General features: G+C 42.7%; 1 protein-coding gene across 1 annotated transcript; it reads right to left on the bottom strand.

Moving 5' to 3' along the window:
• Positions 1–14,696: 14,696 nt before the first annotated feature.
• On the bottom strand, positions 14,697–15,614 carry LOC141082597 (olfactory receptor 5V1-like). The gene has a single exon (XM_073566578.1). The coding sequence runs from the start codon at positions 15,612–15,614 to the stop codon at positions 14,697–14,699; it is 918 nt and encodes a 305-aa protein (XP_073422679.1).
• Between the last annotated feature and the right edge of the window lie 5,034 nt (positions 15,615–20,648).

Here is a 20,648-nt window from a genome sequence, read left to right as displayed (position 1 = left end):
TCCGGGGATGGCGCATGCTCAGGTGTAGATCTCGGGAGACGAGATTCAAATCTCGGTAACGAGATCTGGTCCCGAGATCTCATCTCCCGAGATCTCGGGACAAGATCTGTACCTGAGCATGCGCCGTCCCCGGACCGGCGGCCATCTTCCCGGCGTCCATGTTCCCGGAGGCCACCGCAACATGGCAGCTACAGATGTGCGGGGGCCTCCAGGCTGTGAGAAAATGCCGATGGAGCCTCCGCCCCTGCACCGGAGCCGCTGCCCCTGCACCTGAGTACAGCGCCCCTGAGCACAGCACCGCAAGCCCCAGCACAGCCCCCAGCATGGCGCCCCAGCACAGCACGGCACCCCACAGCACCGCAGCACAATGCCCCTAGTACAGCACAGAGCCCCCAGCACGGCACCCCACAGCCCCCCTTCCCAGCACAGCGCCCCAGCACAATGCCCCCAGTACAGCACAGAGCCCCCAGCACGGCACCCCACAGCCCCCCTTCCCAGCACAGCGCCCCAGCACAATGTTCCCAGTACAGCACAGAGCCCCCAGCATGGCACGGCACCCCACAGCCCCCCTTCCCAGCACAGCACCCCAGCACAGTGCCCCCAGTACAGCACAGAGCCCCCAGCACAGCAAGGCGCCCCACAGCCCCCCTTCCCAGCATAGTGCCCCCAGTACAGCACAGAACCCACAGCATGGCGCCCCACAGCCCCCCTTCCCAGCACAGCATCCCAGCACAGTGCCCCCAGTACAGCACAGAGCCCACAGCATGGCACTCCACAGCACCCCTTCCCAGCACAGCGCCCCAGCACAGTTCCCCCAGTACAGCACAGAGCCCACAGCATGGCACCCCACAGCCCCCCTTTCCAGCACAGCGCCCCAGCACAGTGCCCCCAGCACAGCACGGTGTCCCCAGCACAGCACGTTGCCCCCAGCATAGTGCCCCCAGCACAGCACAGTGCCCCCAGCACAGCCCCCCTTCCCCAGCACAGCACCCCTGCCCCAGCACAGAGCCGCCACTACACCAGTTTGGGATGGGATTTCCTAGAGGCCACCGCACAAGCCTGGAACACCGAACGACCCCTGTGACCAGTCCTCCACCTGTGCTGGATCCCTTCCCTGGTAAGCTGAATTCGGACTGTAAAACGGACCCCCATTTGACACATTATTATTTTTTTCCCTATTTTCCTTCTGAAAATTTGGGGTGCGTCTTATGGTCCGGTGCGTCTTATAGTCCGAAAAATACGGTACTTACTGTGTACTATTGCATATATATGTGGTATCTAGTGCCCAGAATTGATTTTATGTAGCATGTTACTTATACGATGTTATACTATCCAACTGTGATTATCTGATGTTATGCTGTACAACTGTGATTATCCTATGTCTTACTGTTTTTAAATACATTTTTTAATTACCGTATATTTAATAAAACTTACTATTTATCGCATGTAACTATGCCTTGCATTTGTTCTCTATAGGTTTTTTCTATATATGGGATTAGTTTGAGGACACTTTCTGTGATCTATTTAGAATCATGTGTAATTTGAAATTTCTAACTCTTAAATATGTAATTTTCACTAAATACATAAGCATGATTGATATTTCACAGTGTGCCCCATATTACCCATTGCATACATAGATATCTATCCTAGAATAATATAGGAGTTTATTCTTAGATGATCCCTATTAGATACTTATTGGTCTTGACACCACTGTGCTCGGACATCTGTGAGGAATTGTTGATTTTAAATATTGGGCATCTAAACTATAATTTAAAATATTTTGAATACATTTGTTATTTTAGTTTTGAGTTGTATTGCACCTTATTGGTATCCTGGGATCTTTTGTTTCCCATGGGAACCCAGTTTTTTGGTTTCTTATACCGTTGTGGCCAAAAGTATTGACACCCCTGCAATTCTGTCAGATAATACTCAGTTTCTTCCTGAAAATGATTGCAAACACAAATTCTTTGGTATTATTATCTTCATTTAATTTGTCTTAAATGAAAAAACACAAAAGAGAATGAAGCAAAAAGCAAAACATTGATCATTTCACACAAAACTCCAAAAATGGGCAAGACAAAAGTATTGGCACCATCAGTCTAATACTTGGTTGCACACCCTTTAGCCAAAATACCTGCGACCAACCGCTTCCGGTAACCATCAATGAGTTTCTTACAATGCTCTGCTGGAATTTTAGACCATTCTTCTTCGGCAAACTGCTCCAGGTCCCTGATATTTGAAGGGTGCCTTCTCCAAACTGCCATTTTTAGATCTCTCCACAGGTGTTCTATGGGATTCAGGTCTGGACTCATTGCTGGCCACCTTAGAAGTCTCCAGCGCTTTCTCTCAAACCATTTTCTAGTGCTTTTTGAAGTGTGTTTTGGTCATTGTCCTGCTGGAAGACCCATGACCTCTGAGGGAGACCCAGCTTTCTCACACTGGGCCCTACATTATGCTTCAAAATTTGTTGGTAGTCTTCAGACTTCATAATGCCATGCACACGGTCAAGCAGTCCAGTGCCAGAGGCAGCAAAGCAACCTCAAAACATCAGGGAACCTCCAACATGTTTGACTGTAGGGACCTTGTTCTTTTCTTTGAATGCCTCTTTTTTTCTCCTGTAAGCTCTATGTTGATGCCTTTGCCCCAAAAGCTCTACTTTTGTCTCATCTGACCAGAGAACATTCTTCCAAAACGTTTTAGGCTTTTTCAGGTAAGTTTTGGCAAACTCCAGCCTGGCTTTTTTATGTCTCGGGGTAAGAAGTGGGGTCTTCCAGGGTCGCCTACCATACAGTCCCTTTTCATTCAGATGCCGACGGATAGTATGGGTTGACACTGTTGTACCCTCGGACTGCAGGGCAGCTTGAACTTGTTTGGATGTTAGTCGAGGTTCTTTATCCAACAACCGCACAATCTTGCGTTGAAATCTCTTGTCAATTTTTCTTTTCCGTCCACATCTAGGGAGGTTAGCCACAGTGCCATGGGCTTTAAACTTCTTGATGACACAGCGCACGGTAGACACAGGAACATTCAGGTCTTTGGAGATGGACTTGTAGCCTTGAGATTGCTCATTCTTCCTCACAATTTGGTTTCTCAAGTCCTCAGACAGTTCTTTGGTCTTCTTTCTTTTTTCCATGCTCAATGTGGTACACACAAGGACACAGGACAGAGGTTGAGTCAACTTTAATTCATGTCAACTGGCTGCAAGTGTGATTTAGTTATTGCCAACACCTGTTAGGTGCCACAGGTAAGTTACAGGTGCTGTTAATTACACAAATTAGAGAAGCACCACATGATTTTTTGAACAGTGCCAATACTTTTGTCCACCCTCTTTTTCATGTTTGGTGTGGAATTATATCCAATTTGGCTTTAGGACAATTCTTTTTGTGTTTTTTCATTTAAGACAAATTAAATGAAGATAATAATAACAAAGAATTTGTGTTTGCAATAATTTTCAGGAAGAAGGGGAGTATTATCTGACAAAATTGCAGGGGTGTCAATACTTTTGGCCACAACTGTATGTATTACATAGTTACATAGTTAGTTAGTTACATAGGTTAAAAAGACCTAGGTCCATCAAGTTCAACCTTTCTCCACCAATTATACATTTTGTCACTAAATTGCCAACAATGTTATGCTTAGTGAGGAAATCATCCAGCCGTTTTAAAAAGCTGTTATAGTTTCTGCCTTTACTACTTCTTATGGTCGGCATTCCAAATTCTGACTGCTCTAACTGTAAACAGAACCCTTTCTTATTTAGTTGCCTGAATCACCTTTCTTCTACCTGAGTGCCCCCTGGTCCTTAGTATGACACCTTTGTTGTCGCTTCTGTGCTTGCTGTTACTACTGCTGCTGATGTTACAACCAATTTTATGAAATGTGAAGGCTCCAGGTTGAGTCTGAATCTGGTGGACTGCCTGTAGTTGAAGTGGTGTCAGAGCCCTGTTATACTATCTCTAATCTGGGGAAATTGATAATGTCTGTAAAGTGCTGTGGAATTAATGATGCTATGTAAGTGAGTAAAATAAATTGATGCCACTTTTCCTGTTGTCTGGCCCCTAATTTTTGAAAATGTTTGGACTCCAAGTTGGATCTCCTTCATGTGTCTTGCCTAAATTTGGCAAGGCACTCAGACCACCAGTCCTACATCTGTTACTCATCCATCTGTTTCAGCTACAAATGCTGCTCCAAGATCTTTCCCAGGCCCTGTCCCATGCTGAAATGTGAAATGTGGCCTGCTGGCTGCAGCACACAATTAGCACAAAGGATTTCTCTACTGAAATGTAGTCTGCTTTCTGTAGCACGCTACTACTGAAAACGATTTAGATTCAGAAATGTGCACTCCAGGCTGGCGAAAAACTAGTAGAACCAAATATTTATATACTTATATGTGGCCTTGTTTCAGGAAAATGCTATTGACACTAACAATTTTTATTTTTTTGAAATGTGGACTCATGCATGGCAAAAAAATACTACCAGCACAAAATATTTTTCTACAGAAATGTGATGTTGCTTCTGGACCACAGTATTACCACACAGAATTTAGCCAAGGCTAAAATATTACCAGCACAACATATTATTTTGCCAAAATGTGGCATTGTTTCAGGACAATATTTACATAGTTACATAGTTATTAAGGGTGAAGGAAGACTTTAAGTCCATCTAGTTGAACCATATCCTATCCTAACCTTCCCTAACATGTTGATTCAGAGGAAGGCAAAAAACCCATGTGGCAAACAGTAGGCTTCAGATTGGGGAAAAAATTCCTTCCCGACTCCACATACGGCAATCAGACTAGCTCCCTGGATCAACGCAATATTAAGGAAACTAGTGTATATACCCTGTAATATTATACTTTTCAAGAAAGGCATCCAGTCCCTTCTTAAATTTTAGTAGGGAATCACTCATTACAACATCATATGGCAGAGAGTTCCATAGTCTCACTGCTCTTACAGTAAAGAATCCATGTCTGTGAGTATGCTTAAACCTTCTTTCCTCCAGACATAGAGGATGCCCCCTTGTCCCCGTCACAGGTCTAAGAGTAAAAAGATCATTAGAAAGCTCTTTGTATTGTCCCCACATATACATTGTAATAAGATCACCCCTAAGCCTTTGATTTTCCAAACTAAATAACCCCTTACTGGCCTATAATTTCCAAGTTCAGTTTTTGTCCCCTTTTTGAATATTGGTACCACATTTGCTATACGCCAGTCCTGTGGTATGGACCCTGCTATTATGGAATCTTTAAAGATTAAAAATAATGGTCTATCTATGACTGTGCTTAATTCCTGCAGTACTCGGGGGTGTATTCCATCCGGGCCCGGGGATTTGTCAATTTTAGTGATTTTTAGACGCCGCCGTACTTCCTGCTGGGTTAAGCAGGTGACATTTAATGGAGAATTTTTATCCCTGATCATGTTATCCGTCATGGGATTTTCTTGTGTAAATACTGTTGAAAAAAGTCATTTAGCATTTTGGCTTTTTCCTCATACTCATCCACCATTTCACCCAGACTATTTTTAAGGGGGACAACACTATCATTTTTTAGCTTCTTACTATTTACAGTATGTAGTTAAAAAATATTTTGGGATTATTTTTACTTTCTCTGGCAATGAGTCTCTCTGTCTCAATCTTTGCTGTCTTGATTTTCTTTTTACAGAATTTATTTAATCTTCTGTATTTATTTAATGCCTCATCACTACCTACTTGCTTTAATTCTCTAAATGCTTTATTTTTGTCACTTATTGCACCCCTTACAGCTCTATTTAGCCATAGTGGTTTCCTCCTATTTCTAGCATGTTTATTCCCATACGGTATATATTGTGCACAGGTCCTATTCAGGATGCTAATAAACGTCTCCCATTTTCTTTGTGTCCTTGTAACCCCTCTACTACACATCTTATTAAAGGACACATGAAAACTTATTATTTTGTGATCACTATTACCCAAGTGACCCTCAACCCTTACATTTGATATGCGGTTTGGCCTGTTGGTTAATATTAGGTCTAGCAGTGCCCCCCCTCTTGTTGGGTCCTGAACCAGTTGTGAAAGGTAATTGTTTGTCATAGTTGTCAAAAACCTATTACCTTTGCTTGAACTGCAGATTTCAGTTCCCCAATGTATTTCAGGGTAGTTGAAGTCCCCCATAATAATGACTTCTCCTTGAGTCGCTGCTTCATCTATTTGCTTTATGAGGATATTCTCTGTTGCTTCCATTATTTTTGGAGACTTATAACAAACCCCTATCAGTAATTTATTATTCCCCCCCCCTTATTTCTCCCCACAAGGACTCTACATTTTCATTCGATTCATATATATTATCACAAAGGATGGGTTTTAAGGATGATTTTACATATAAACACACGCCCCCCCTCGCTTATTTGTTCGGTCATTTCTGAACAGACTATAGCCCTGTAAATTATCCGCCCAGTCGTGGCTCTCGTCCAGCCATGTCTCAGATATCCCCACCATGTCATAATTATGTTCCAACAACATTAACTCCAATTCCTCCATTTTGTTGGCGAGACTTCTGGCATTAGTATACATGCACTTTATGTATCTCTCTGTACCTCTATTCTTTCTTAAATTATTAACTGTTCTAACCCCACCCCCATGCCACCCCCTACCCCAATTTCATTATTTGTGCCCAGGTCTCTATCTGCACTGTCTTCCCCTCCTATAAAAGGAATACCCTCCCCCTCAGTTCCTAGTTTTATTTTCAAATGTGGCCTTCTTATTTGCCACTGAAACAGTGTTTTAGCACAAACGATTTGGAGTAGGTAACACTGCGTAACAAATTTCAGGGAAGTTCTTGTCCCTTGAGAAAATTTTATTGTATCTTATAGATTTTGATATGTTGAACACGAATATGTGCTCCAAAAGTCTGTATCATGTAAGGTTTTTAAGAAACAACAGTTTATAGTCTACACTATGACGTCCGAGACACTACATACATTTGCATCGGTGTCAGTAGCAAAAGCAATTGTTCAAAAGTGTTTTGCAGACAACTTTCGTTTATAATCCGTGTCAGATGCTTCTCAAATAAGATTCCAGCAATAGTCAGCAAGCATTGACGTACTCCCCTTTCCCTGGTACCTTTTCTCCATCAGCGCAATGTCTTGGTGAAATCTTTCACCGTGTTCATCACTAACGGCACCAAGATTGGCTGGAAAAAAGTCCAAGTGAGAATGTAGAAAATGCATTTTTAGTGACATACTAGCTGAAGAGCCCGGCGCTGCCCGGGCATAGTAACTAACTGTGGTTAGTTATAACAAATTATAATTATCCTCCGTCCCATAGTCCCACGCCCATATACCCATCATAAATATCCACCATCCCATGGGCCCGTGCCCATATACCCATCATACATATCCTCCATCCCATATTCGAGTGTCCATATACCCATCACACATCCTCCATCCCATAGTCCCATGCCCATATACCCATCATACATATTCCCCATCCCATAGTCCCATATACCCATCATACATATTCGCCATCCCATAGTCGAGTGCCCATATACCCATCACACATCCTTCATCTCATAGTCCCATGCCCATATACCCATCATACATGTCCTCCATCCCATACTCCCGTGCCCATATACCCATCATACATATCCACCATCCCATAGTCCTGTGCCCATATACCCATCACACATCCTCCATCCCATAGTCAACCATTATGACATCATAATGAGTGGCGGAGATTGCAACCTACTGTATGATGACATCAGCGTCGCCATGGCAACCATTATGACATAATGAGGGGTGGTGCTTGATACACACACACTTTTTCCCCATTATGTAGATAGGGGCAAAATTGTTTGGTGAATTGGAACACGCAGGGTTAAAATTTCACCTCACAACATAGCTTAGGACACTCTCGGGGTCCAGACATGTGACTGTGCCAAATTTTGTGGCCATAGCTGCGATGGTACGGATGCCAATCCCAGACATACACACACACATACACACATGCATACATACACACACTTGAGCTTTATATATTAGATTGCATTTCATCAAATGATATGCTGTGAGCATGTTGTTCATGAGTTGTTCAAAATTCGGTGCCCTGCTGTTGCCAAGGAAGTTGAAGGTCACATTTTTAAAGGCTCTCCATGCCACTTGTTCAGCACCTTGCAAAAGACCATCAATGTTACAGTCATTCATTATATCTCTGAGTTGTGGGCCAATAAAATATCTTCTTTAATCTTTGCATCACATATTCTTTGAAATTTCTGTCTCAAGTAAGAAAAGGCTTCCGATTCCTTGTTCATTGCTTTGACAAAATTCTTCATAAGCCCAATTTTAAAATGCAAAGGAGGGAGAAGTATCTTTCAGTCCAAGAAGAAGTGCAACAACTTTTAGATCACCACATATGTTCCAGTTATAATTTCTATAATTAATGTGGGTTAACAGTAACTCCATATTCTCATACGTTTCTTTCATGTGTACAGCATGTGCAATAGGTATAGAAGGATAGATATTTCTTTTGAGTAGTAAAACAGCCTTCCGAATTAAAACTGACGAGTCAATGAACAGTCGCCATTCCTTCGGCTCATGTTTGCATCCAAGAGCACCAAACAACCGCAAGACATTGTTGCAAAAGGTTAAACTGTCGACATGATTGAAAAATTGATTAAGGTCTTCTTGAGGAATGCAAAACACAGAAACTCTTGTTCCTGGTAATAAGAGATTCCGTTCTTGTAGCCTTGATCCCAATAATTCTGCCTGCCTCTTTGACAATTTCAAATCTCTGATCAAGTCACTCAGATCAGCTTGACTGAACAGATGTGGATTAGATGTAGAAGTTTCAAAGTCTGGGTCTGCAGCAGTTTCATTTTCCACTGACATTGTTAGTTCATCTTCATCGTCCTCCATTGTCCATACTTTGGGCAGCTTTGGAACACAAAGACTTTCATCGTGTGCCACTGGTCTTATGGCTGAAGGAATATTATGATATGCTATTGATTTCTTGTTCTTTGCTGAATATCCTGTTACATTTGTATGGCAGTATTAGCAATCTGTTACATGATCTCTCTGCTCTCTCCATATCATTGGGACAGCGAACGGCATTGAAGGTTGTGATCCATTCAGCCATGCTCTAAGGCTGGTTTCACATTCGCGTTAAAACGACGCTGCGCACTGCGTCGTTAAGCCCCGCCCCGATCCGGCTCCCTGCCCGCCCCATCCGGGATCACCGCCTACTTTCGCATTTGCACGCATAAGATCGGCGCACCCTATCTTTAGCATAGGGTGCGCAGATCATGCGCTGCCAGTGTGAAAGTAGCGTGCTGCGCACTTTTGACGGTGAGCCGTGCGCGCCGAAATGCAGCATGTTGCACTTCGGCGCGCACGGCGCACCGTCAAAAGTGCGCAGCACGCTACTTTCACACTGGCAGCGCATGATCTGCGCACCCTATGCTAAAGATAGGGTGCGCCGATCGCATGCGTGCAAATGCGAAAGTAGGCGGTGATCCCGGATGGGGCGGGCAGGGAGCCGGATCGGGGCGGGGCTTAACGACGCAGTGCGCAGCGTCGTTTTAACGCGAATGTGAAACCAGCCTAAGTATGTCAGTTTTGTCTTTTGATTCCTCCCCTGCCCAGGAAATGTGGTATGCTCCATACATGGTCAGCCGGATGATTCAATGCACCTGTGCGGAATTCGCATAAGTGCTTGCATATTTATAGATTAGTGATTTATGTTATTTCACTGGAAAATTCAGAATTTACTGTTTCAGAAAAAGTTCATATATGAGTTTTTAGAATTATAACAGAATATTATAATGTTTCGTATCATTTCTCAAAAACCTTATGTGATAGGAAAAATCTGAAGTAATTTCTGAAATCAGCATGAAAAAATCTATCAGGAACATTCACAATTGTCTGAGGGACAAAACCTTGTTAACACAGTGTAATTGGACCTCATGGCTGCAACACTGTATTAGGCCTAGAAATTCTTAAGTGGAAATCTGGCCTTCTGATTTGCCACTGAAACACAGTTTTAGCACAAACTATTTGGAGTAGCTAATGGGGCCTCCGAAGACTGCCACACAGTTTTTGCACAATCTGCTTCGATGCTGGAAGATCGATTTCACACAGGGTAAGTTCGCTTTCAGCACCAGCATTATCGTAGGAGTGACCTTTCTGCACTGTGACACAGAGTAAACGGCGCCAGCAAAAAAAGATGTCCGCTTTTTATATGGCCAGGGACATGTGACTTTGGCAACCAATCACAGAAGACTTTGTGTCTAGATTTTGTGGATTGTTTCTGCACCCTGATTGGTTGCCGAAGTCAACACATAATAATAATCTTTATTTATATAGCGCCAACATATTCCGCAGTACTTTACAGTTTAACAGTTTCAAAACACAAGTCATAAGCAACAATGTTAACAATGCAATCATTAAAGCAAAATAAGACGATCCTGCTCGTGACAGCTTACAATCTACAATGAGGTGGGGGAGGTGCAAAGTACAGGTGTGTATTTACAATGATGTATATACAATGATGGTCCAGCCATCTTGAGGGAGTGAGGGATGGATGGAGCTGATGAATAGGCTACACACGCACACACACATAAAGTGACTAAAGGGGGTTTTACACATAGCGATATCGCTAGCAATATCGCTAAAGCATCACCGATTTGGTGACGCAGCATCGATATCGCTATGTGTGATACTTACCTCCGACCGGCTCCCCCCGCTGTCTGTTGTTGATCGCGCAGCTCCATTTCTTGTCGGCTGCTTCCTGCTAGGCTTCCTGCTGGCGCTGACGAGCGACACGTGGACGCGGACGGGAGGACGTCAGGATCGCCGCATCTGAAAGGTAAGTAACGACCGCTGTATCTCCTGTGAGTTCATTTTCCACTTCACCATTGAGGTCTGATGAACTCCCTCTTCTGGTGAAGGAAGGTAGTGAGGCTGATTACCAAGCACCTGTGCAGGATGATGATGACTGGGTGACTGGAATTGCTGACTGGATATAAGGCAGCCGAAGCCCTTCTGTCTTGCTGGTGATCTCTCTGAGGGATTCTAGGAGACCAGTCTGATTCCTGCTCCTCAAAAGCTAAGTTTTCTGCTCTGCTTTTTGCATTTGTGTTTTGGTTTTGTTTTGCCTTGTTTTTCTGGATTTCTGCCATTCCCTGCTGGGGTGAGCTGAATTCCAACTGAATGAACATCCTCCAAGGCCGGTGATTCCATAATTTTTGCCAGTGGTTGTATAGTATACTAGATGGTGGCCCGATTCTAACGCATTGGGTATTCTAGAATATGGCCAATTCGCATGAATATTACTCCTTCTTATCCAAAATGAAGCGATCCACAATTATATTAAAAACATGTAACTTTATTAAACCATCCAAAACAAACATTAATTTTCCTATCCAGAAAAAATCATATCATTGATCTCACAGGATATGATTTTTTCTGGATAGGAATATTAATGTTTGCTTTGGATGGTGATTAAACTGCTATTCTTAGTGTATTATTAATGATACTTATAGGGGTTTTACACTAAGCGATATCGCTAGCAATATCGCTAAAACGTCACCGGTTTTGTATCGCTATGTGTGATACTTACCTCCGACCGGCTCTCCCGCTGTCCATCGCTGATTGCGCGAGATCGGGCGGCTCCATTTCTCGTCGTCTGCTTCCTGCTGGGCTTCCTGCTGTGTGAGACGAGCGACGCGTGGAGGCGGGCGGGAGGACATCAGGATCGCTGTGTGTGAAAGGTGAGTATCGTGCGCTGCGTCGCTGCTGCATCGCTGTGAGATCTTTCTGTATGAAAGCTCACTAGCGATCATTTAGCGATGCACCAGCGATCCTGACCGCGTCGGATCGCTGGTCGGATCGCTGGTTCATCGCTAAATGTAAAAGGGCCTTTGGTTTATATGAAATAACGCTTTGGATATGCGTATGGATTAGAACCTCCATTGTTAATTTCTGCTTTGTTTTTTTCCCCTTTTGGGGTATGTTATCAGGAAACAATGAATATGTAGCCAATTTTAAATGTCTTTGCTTTGTTTAATAAAGTTACATGTTTTTAATATAATTGTGGTTCGCTTCATTTTGGAGAAGGAGTAATATTCTTTTTTGTTCGCAAGTGTGGATATTTACTATTGATGCTACCTATGCAGCTTCAATAGTGAAAGATAGAATGTAAAAAAGAATTTAAAAAAATAAAGAAAGGTTATTCTCATCTTCCGACGGCCCCCGGACCCTTTCCTTCCTCTCCACGCGCCCGGCATCTTCTGTTCCCAGTAATGCTTAGCGCGAAGGACGAGAGATGACGTCACTCTCGCGAGAGCGCAATATTATCCACGGTCTTTCGTGCAAAGCATTACTGGGAACGGAAGATGCCGGGTGTGTGGAGAGGAAGGAAAGAGTCCAGGGGCCATCGGAAGGTGAGTATATAACTATTTTTTATTTTAATTTTAATTATATTTTAATTATATTTTTTATAGGTTTATGGTACCCAGGGTCCAGAGGAGTCGCCTCTCCTCCGGACCCTGGCTGCCGGCTAGGACCAGTCATCTCCCAGCGCCGCTGATCTCCCGATGGTAGCGGTGGCGTGCATCCTTTGAATTCCATACTGCGCCTGCGCACTGCGCCTTTCGCTGATTGGCCGCGGACGGCCGGCAGCGACCAATCAGCGATGCGGGATTTCCATTACAGACAGATAGAATTAAACGATTATATAGTAGATACAGTTTAATGATCTTTGTGCCCCCATCTAGCGGCTAAAATTTAGCACTGCGCTTTCCCGATAATCACACATTAAACATTGTGCAGCAGAAGCTAAAAATAATATACAATTACACACAGCACTAGTCAACGAGAATTATACAATCCTAACATACCATATTTACATTGTACAGGACGTGCTTTTTAAAGGAGTTAGATGCCGATACTGTTCATTGTAACCCCTTACATTTGCGGTCATTCAAAATTATAACTTGTCCTGCAAAAAAAACAAGTTCTCATATACAGTGGGGAAAATAAGTAGTTATTCACTGCCAATTTTGCAAGTCTTCCCACCTACAAAGAATGCATTTATGATAATGAAACCTATGCATGAACATAGTAATGATCTCACAATGGGACATGATAGAAAGGTCACAGCACATTACTTGCAAAACAGGGCTAAAGATAAAAGTCAAACCCAAACATATCAGTGGCAAATAAGACATCAAGAGAGGCAGTCAGCCCAACACAAGACACCCTGAGTCCTTTAGGCGCGTTTCGCTCTTCACATACACTGCTTCATCTTAAATCAATGGAGAATGTGATTTTCTGGTATTTATTTTTAAATTCTGTATCTCTCAGTTGAAGTTTACCTGTGATAAAAATTACAGACCTCTCCATTCTTTGGAGGTAGGAAAACTTCCACTGTAGCTATCTCGACAGAAAAATAAAAAACGTTTTAGCTCTGGGAATAAGAGAAGGAAAAACAAAAGTGCAAAAATGACAAACACAAAAAGTAGAAAAAAAAATATTTTCTATAAGTTAGACAGCCATAAATAATGTACAATAGTCATCAATTATCTGAGTCTTCAATAAAAACTCTCTTTATTGCAAACACATATTAAAAAGTCGCAATTCCAGAGCCAGATGTGGCTAACAAATTGGTTTTAGACAGGTTTCTTTCATTGCGCACGTATTTAATGTATTTCTACAATAAAGAGTGTTTTTATAGATATGAAGTAATTTCAAAGACACACTGGCCATGCTGAAACCTTTACGTGGGTAAAAATGTATACATGCGCACAAAGATCTGTAAGTTAGTAAAGTGGTATCTATAGCAAGGAATCTACGACTATTCTGCATTGCCAAACTGCTGATATCTGCAATTTCCAGCATTCCACTTTGTCCTATCAGTCATGGTAGTCTTGCTGCAGAAAGATAGAAGCTGCTTTTGCCAATGAGAGAGGGCAGCCTAGGAGAGGAATGCTTTTAATTTTTTAGCTCTTCTAATCATCCTGCTATGTACTGATGTCATGCTTGTTGTCATGTTACCTTCCTACAGCTAAGGGTACTGTCACACTTAGCGATATCGCTAGCAATATCGCTATAACTTGTGATGTTATAGCGATATTGCTAGCGATATCGCTGTGTCTGATACTTACCTACGACCCGCTCCCCCGCTGGTTATCGCTGATCGCGCGAGAACGTCCTGGACTGCTTCTCGTCGTCAGCTTCCTGCGGCGCTTCCTGTTGAGAGACGAGCGACGAGCGTGGAGCCGGGCGGGAGGAGGTCAGGATCGCCTAGTCTGACAGGTAAGTAGCGACCCCCGACCCCTGCGATGTCGCTGGTGAGATCTGCCTGTGTGGCAGCTCACTAGCGACCACTTAGCAATGCACCAGCGATCCTGACTGTGTCATATCGCTGGTCGGGATCGCTGGTACATCGCTAAGTGTGACAGTACCTTAAATGTCTTGCCATGGTATACCTGGTGGAGAGGGGACAAAAGGCCATTTTGCAACAAAAGAAAACACCAACATTATAAATGGCACATGACAGCTGGCATCCTATAGGAATTGCCTAGGAGTTGACCTCCTGCTATGGCTGAATAGCAAGTTTAATACACAAAATGATGATGCAAGGCGGCCTTTTTACTCATGGTTGGGGGGGATGTTGGGGTGACATACAACATATGAACTTCTTATGTCTTAAATATTTCTTCCTTTCCATTTTTAAATACTAGTAATTGCTTTTTTTAAAGCTCTCTTCACTTCTTTATTTCTCAAGCTATATATAACTGGGTTTACCAATGGAGGCAGCACGCTGTTGATAATAGATGAAGCTCGGACGACTGTAAAAGATTCTCCAGACTTTGGGCCATTGTAGCTGAAAATACCTGTTAAGTAAAAAACTGTGACGACCATGAGGTGGGAGGAACATGTGGAGAAGACCTTCTGTCTTCCCTCTGATGAGTGGATTTTCAATATGGTGGAAATGACACGGACATAGGAGTTAATCACAACTAAAAATGTGGTTACTCCTAGCATCACTGTGTCTACTCGTATGACTATCTGACTATTGTATATGTCACTACAAGCAGCTTCCAACATTGGAAGAACGTCACAGAGAAAGTTGTTGATATGACGAGGTCCACAAAATGATAGGTTCAAAGTCATAAAGGTGTGAAGCATGGAGTTTATCAAACCAAGGAGGAAACATCCTGCCACGATGAAAGAACAGGACCTTTTGTTCATAATTTGTACATAATGGAGGGGGTTACATATGGCTATATATCTGTCGTAGGCCATGGCAGCCAGAAGAAGACCTTCTGTCGCTCCAACACAGATAAAGAAATAAAGCTGGATAAAGCATCCGGTAAAGGATATTTTTCTGTTCCCTGTTACAGCATTTACCAGCATAGCTGGGAGGGTGACTGTAGAGTAACACACATCTAGGATGGACAAGCAGCATAAGAAAAAATACATTGGAGTTTGGAGTTGGCTGTCTACCTGGATGATACCAAACACAGACAAGTTACCAACAAGAATCATGACATAAGCTATAGAAATTAAAAGTGAACAGATCATTGATCCCTTGGAGAATCCCAGTAGAATAAAGGCATCCATTGACGTATTGTTTTCAGATTCCATTAAAAGGTCTAAGGAAAAAAAGATTATGGTGTTAATCTGATAATCTGATAGACCATTAGGGTCAACATTCTACATCTTGGTGGTTGATTTTAGATATCACAATATTACGGTAGTGGGATGTCAACTCAACTATAGTAAGTATGTCTAAGAAGAGGGACCCACTAGTAAGTGATTGCACGATGATTAAAAATCTTTAAATATGAAAAAAATCAATGATTTTAAAGGTGAATTACTCCCAAAGTTACCTCTTTTAATATTATTTATACAGTCATGGCCCAAAGTGTTGGCACCTTTAAATTGTTCGAGAAAGTGTAGTTTTTCTCCAAGAAAATTACTGTAATTACACATGCTTTGTTATACATGATTTTTTTTTTTGGGGTGAAAGATAGTGAGATAGCCACAATACCCCAATGCTGACTTCCTATACATTACCTGAAAAGATGTGTATCTTGTACCATGTTTGCCAGTAGATAGAAGAATATTCAGGATTGAGAGTCCTCAGTAGTTGATACCTTTTAATGGCTAGCTGGAAAGATAGTAACAAATTGCAGCTTTCGAGACTACTCAGGTCTCTTCATCAGTCAACGCCCCATTGGGGACATTGATGATAATGTCAGCAAAGTGCTGTGGAATTAATGGTGGTATTTAAGTAAACAAATTATATTCTACCCTCACATAGTATCATTCATTGCCTTATAACTTTGCCACCCAGTACTCTGCAATCAGCAGCTTCTTGCTACTGGAGAAGTTTGTCATTTGGTAAAAACCTGTGTGATCAATTACGTTCCTAGACGAATATTAATGACACGGCATCTACAGCATTTAGCAACTCAGATACAGAGTGTTGGTGGCAGAAAAAAATGAAAACAATAGTACTCTAGCTGCCCAAGCTAGTAACCATGGACTCTGCCCTGTCCTTCAAACCACACATCCAAGCTCTTTCTACCTCCTGTCGCCTCCAGCTCAAAAATATTTCCAGAATCCGTCCTTTCCTCAACCCTCAATCTACTAAAATGCTTGTGCACGCCCTCATCATCTCCCGTCTCGACTACTGCAACATCCTTTTCTGTGGTCTCCCTGCTAACACCCTCGCACCTCTCCAGTCCATCCTTATCTCTGCTGCCACACTAATTCATTTCTCTACCCTTGCTACTCCTCCGCTTCTCTCCTCTGCAAATCTCTTCACTGGCTTAAATTCCCTCAGCGTATCCAGTTCAAATTACTAATACTGACCTACAAGGCCATCTATAACCTGTCTCCCCCATATGTCTCTGAACTAATCTCCCGATACCTTCCCCCACGTAATCTCCGGTCATCCCAAGACCTCCTTCTCTCCTCCACACTTATTTGCTCCTCACCCAACCGCCTCCAAGACTTCTGCCAAATAGCCCCCATCCTCTGGAATTCTTTGCCCCAACTTGTTTGACTATCAACCACATTCGGATCCTTCAGGTGGAACCTGAAAACCCACCTCTTCAAGAAAGCCTACAGCCTGCAATGACCCCGCTATCTCCTCACCACTACCGGAGATATCACCTCAACCAACATCGGAACTGCTGCAACCCACCAACCTACTGTCTCCTTCGCCACCATCCTGTAGCATGTAAGCCCGAAAGGGCAGGGTCCTCTCCCTTCTGTATCAGTCTGTCATTGTAAGTTTGTTTACTGTAAGTAATATCTGTAATTTGTATGTAACCCCTTCTTATGTACAGCACCATGGAATCAATGGTGCTATATAAATTAATAATAATAATACCTTTATTATCCTGTCTTATCTTGACCTCCAGCAGTAAAATAGAGCTATCATGAAATAAGATAAGATACGATACACTTTATTGATCACGAGGGATCATAAATAAAATCATCCTCTACTAAAGGTAATGAGATGGCCCAGCTTAAATTGTCCCAGTCTACACAACAAAGCTGACAAGTGAGCTGCAACTGCACCCAACAGCCTATTGAGTGTGCTCTAGTGCCATCGTGAAAACAGCATTATTTAAATATTTGTTTGATTTGCATAGCAACAAGAAAAGGACAATTAATTATAGAAAAGAAAAAATAGTAATAAATACTAAAAAATATACTAGCCAAGTGGTAGCATTGGAGAAATGTAGAAAGTTTTGCCCCAGGATGTACAACAATTGCGGTGTTCCATTTATTGTTCAAAATTTTTTTTTTATTTAAATTTTTATTATTTTTTGTTTCAAGACTCTCTTTACATCATTATTTCTCAAGCAATATGTGATGGGATTCACCAATGGAGGAAGGACACAATATACAATAGTTGACGCTTGAACATCATAAAATGAACACCTGGTGTGTAGAAATCTGTGACAACAATGAGGTGGGAGGAACATGTGGAAAAGACCTTCTGCCTCCCCTTGGAAGAGTGAATTTTCAGTATGGTGGATATTATATGGATGTAGGAGTTCATCACAACTAGAAACATTGAGGCACCTAGCAAGGTAGTGTCTATACGCAGTAACATATGAATGGTCTTGGTATCACTACAAGCAGCTACCAACATTGGAAGGACATCACAGAAGAAATTGTTATTGTGCCATTTATCAGAAAAACCTCAGTTTCAAGGTCATCAAGGTGTGAGACATGGAATTCAAGCACCCAATGAGGCAACATTCAGCCACAACATAGAAGCAGAACAGCCTATTCAGTTTAGTGGAGTAACGTAAAAGGCTACATATGGCCACATATCGGTCACAAGTCATGGCACTGAGAAGACTCTCAGTCCCTCCAACATCATGTCATGGGTTTACTGTGACAGAGAGAAGCCATAAGACCGCAGCGTATGATTTCTTCTACTATATTAAACAGTGCAGGTTTATTTTAGCAGTCCAGGGGTTAATCTGCTCAGTTAAGAGCTCCTACTAGCTTTCCTGCATTAAGTCTCAGCTGTTCACTGTTAGCCACTCCCATCTCCTATATTATCTGGGTCCTGGCTAGCACTCATTGTCAGAGTAGCGATGCTGGATGGCTGGAGGTTGTTGGTGGTGGTTATTTGAGAAGGCGTTTGGTGGATTTGTCTATGACTGTTTCTTGGTTTTGGGTGTGATAATTCCCATTCTTCCCCATCCTGCACTCCCTGGAGCATTCCTCTGTTGTTTGTATGAATATATTTGTATGATTGGTATTGTTTGTTATTCCTGTTCGTATTACCTTGTTAGTCTGATTGGTGTTTTATGGTACACTTCTACTCTCCTATTCACTGAGTGGGGGAAGGGTACAGACAGAGGGCAGATTCAGGAGCCAAGGCAAGGTACGTGGCCCTGGCGTATTCACCATCAGAAGTAATCCAGGGAACAGGGCAATCTAGGGTGCCCCTAGCGTTAGGGGCAGGGAAAATGCCCCTGGTTCCGGAACACCCGACAACAGAGTCGTGTCACAAACAAAGAAATAGAGCTTTAAAAAAACATTCAAGAAGTGATATTCCTCTGCTCCTTGTCATAGCATTCACCAGCATAGTGGAGAGAGTGACCGTAAAGTAACAGACATCTAAGATGGATAGACATCTTAAAAAAATATATGGGGTTTTGGGGTTGGCAGGATACATGGACTTTTCAAAAGATTTTGATACGGTGCCATACAAAAGGTTGATACATAAAATGAGAACAAGGGGTCAGTATTGGGCCCGCTTCTTTTTAGCATATTTATTAATGACCTTGTAAGGAGCATAGAGATTAGAATTTCAATATTTGCAGATGACACTAAACTATGCAGGGCAATTAATACAGAGGAGGACAATTTTATATTACAGGAGGATTTATGTAAACTAGAAGCTTGGGCTGATAAATGGCAAATGAGCTTTTATGTGGATAAATGTAATGTTATGCACTTGGACAGAAGAAATAAGATGTATAATTATGTGCTTAGTTGTAAAATACTGGGCAAAACTGTCACTGAAAAAGACCTGGGTGTATGGGTGGACGACAAACTCACATTTAGTGGCCAGTGTCAGGCAGCTGCTGCAAAGGCAAATAAAATAACGGGATGCATTAAAAGAGGCATAGATGCTCATGAGGAGAACATAATTTTACCCCTATACAAGTCACTAGTGTGACCACTAGAGTTGAGCGAAATGGGTCGATAAAATTCAAACGTCGCCGACTTTCGCCAAAGTCGGGTTTCATGAAACGAAACCCGACCTTAGCGTGAGGTCGGCCACGAGGTCGGCGACCATCGCGCCAAAGTCGCGTTTCAAAAGATGCTTTTGCGCCCTTTTTCAGCCAATCAGGAAGAACGCACACTGTGGGCAACGTGATGACATAGGCAGCGGTTACCACCATGTTTGTGAAGGGCATGCAAGTGATTGGCTTGCTTTGTGTGGTGTCACAGGGGGTATAAAAGGGCGTGCACGCCGACCGCCATGTTACTTATGCTGATCTCAGAATAGGGAGAGCTGCTGCTGCTGCTGATTTTGTAGGGAGAGCGTTAGGCAGGGAAGAGGATACCAAAAACTACTTCTGCTGCTAGCGATTTTGCCTGTACAACACACCAGTTACTGTGCAGTGCAAAGGGAGGCTATATTTCGGTGCATCAGCTCTGTTGGTTATTAGGCTGCCTTTTAAGGCTCCCTGATAGCTGCATTTCTGTTTTCACACTGCTGAGCAAACTGCTTTTTTCAAATCGATCCAAATCTTATTGTTTTGACCTGGTGAGTTACTGAGCGTTCACTTTTTCACACACCGCACAGCGGTGTACGCTCCTCTCTCAGTACCGTGTAACGGCTGTTATCACGGCCAAATTGAAGCTATCTACGTGTGTGACTCTGTAAGGAAAAGTCGAGGAGTTTGTCCGTTCTTACAGACCTACACCTTATAGTTTTGTCCATTTTTTAAACAGTTTAGTATATTTGTTGTTTGAGTACATTCAAAACTAGAGAGAGACAGTGTGTGTCAGTCCGTATACAAAAACACGGAGCTTGACAATTTTACATACACCGTACAGTGGTGTACGTGCACGATCCTCTCTCAGTACCATGTAACGGCTGTTATCACGGCCAAATTGAAGCTATCTACG

Source organism: Dendrobates tinctorius, unplaced genomic scaffold, assembly GCF_039654945.1.
Source record: "Dendrobates tinctorius isolate UK_male_01 unplaced genomic scaffold, ASM3965494v1 ptg000018l, whole genome shotgun sequence".
Lineage (NCBI taxonomy): Eukaryota > Metazoa > Chordata > Amphibia > Anura > Dendrobatidae > Dendrobates > Dendrobates tinctorius.
This window is presented reverse-complemented; position numbering and strand designations above follow the sequence as displayed.

What these genes read in the sequence shown, in the direction of transcription:
- LOC141082597 (XM_073566578.1), bottom strand. Translation starts at nt 15,614, where the DNA reads ATGGAATCTGAAAACAATACGTCAATGGATGCCTTTATTCTACTGGGA.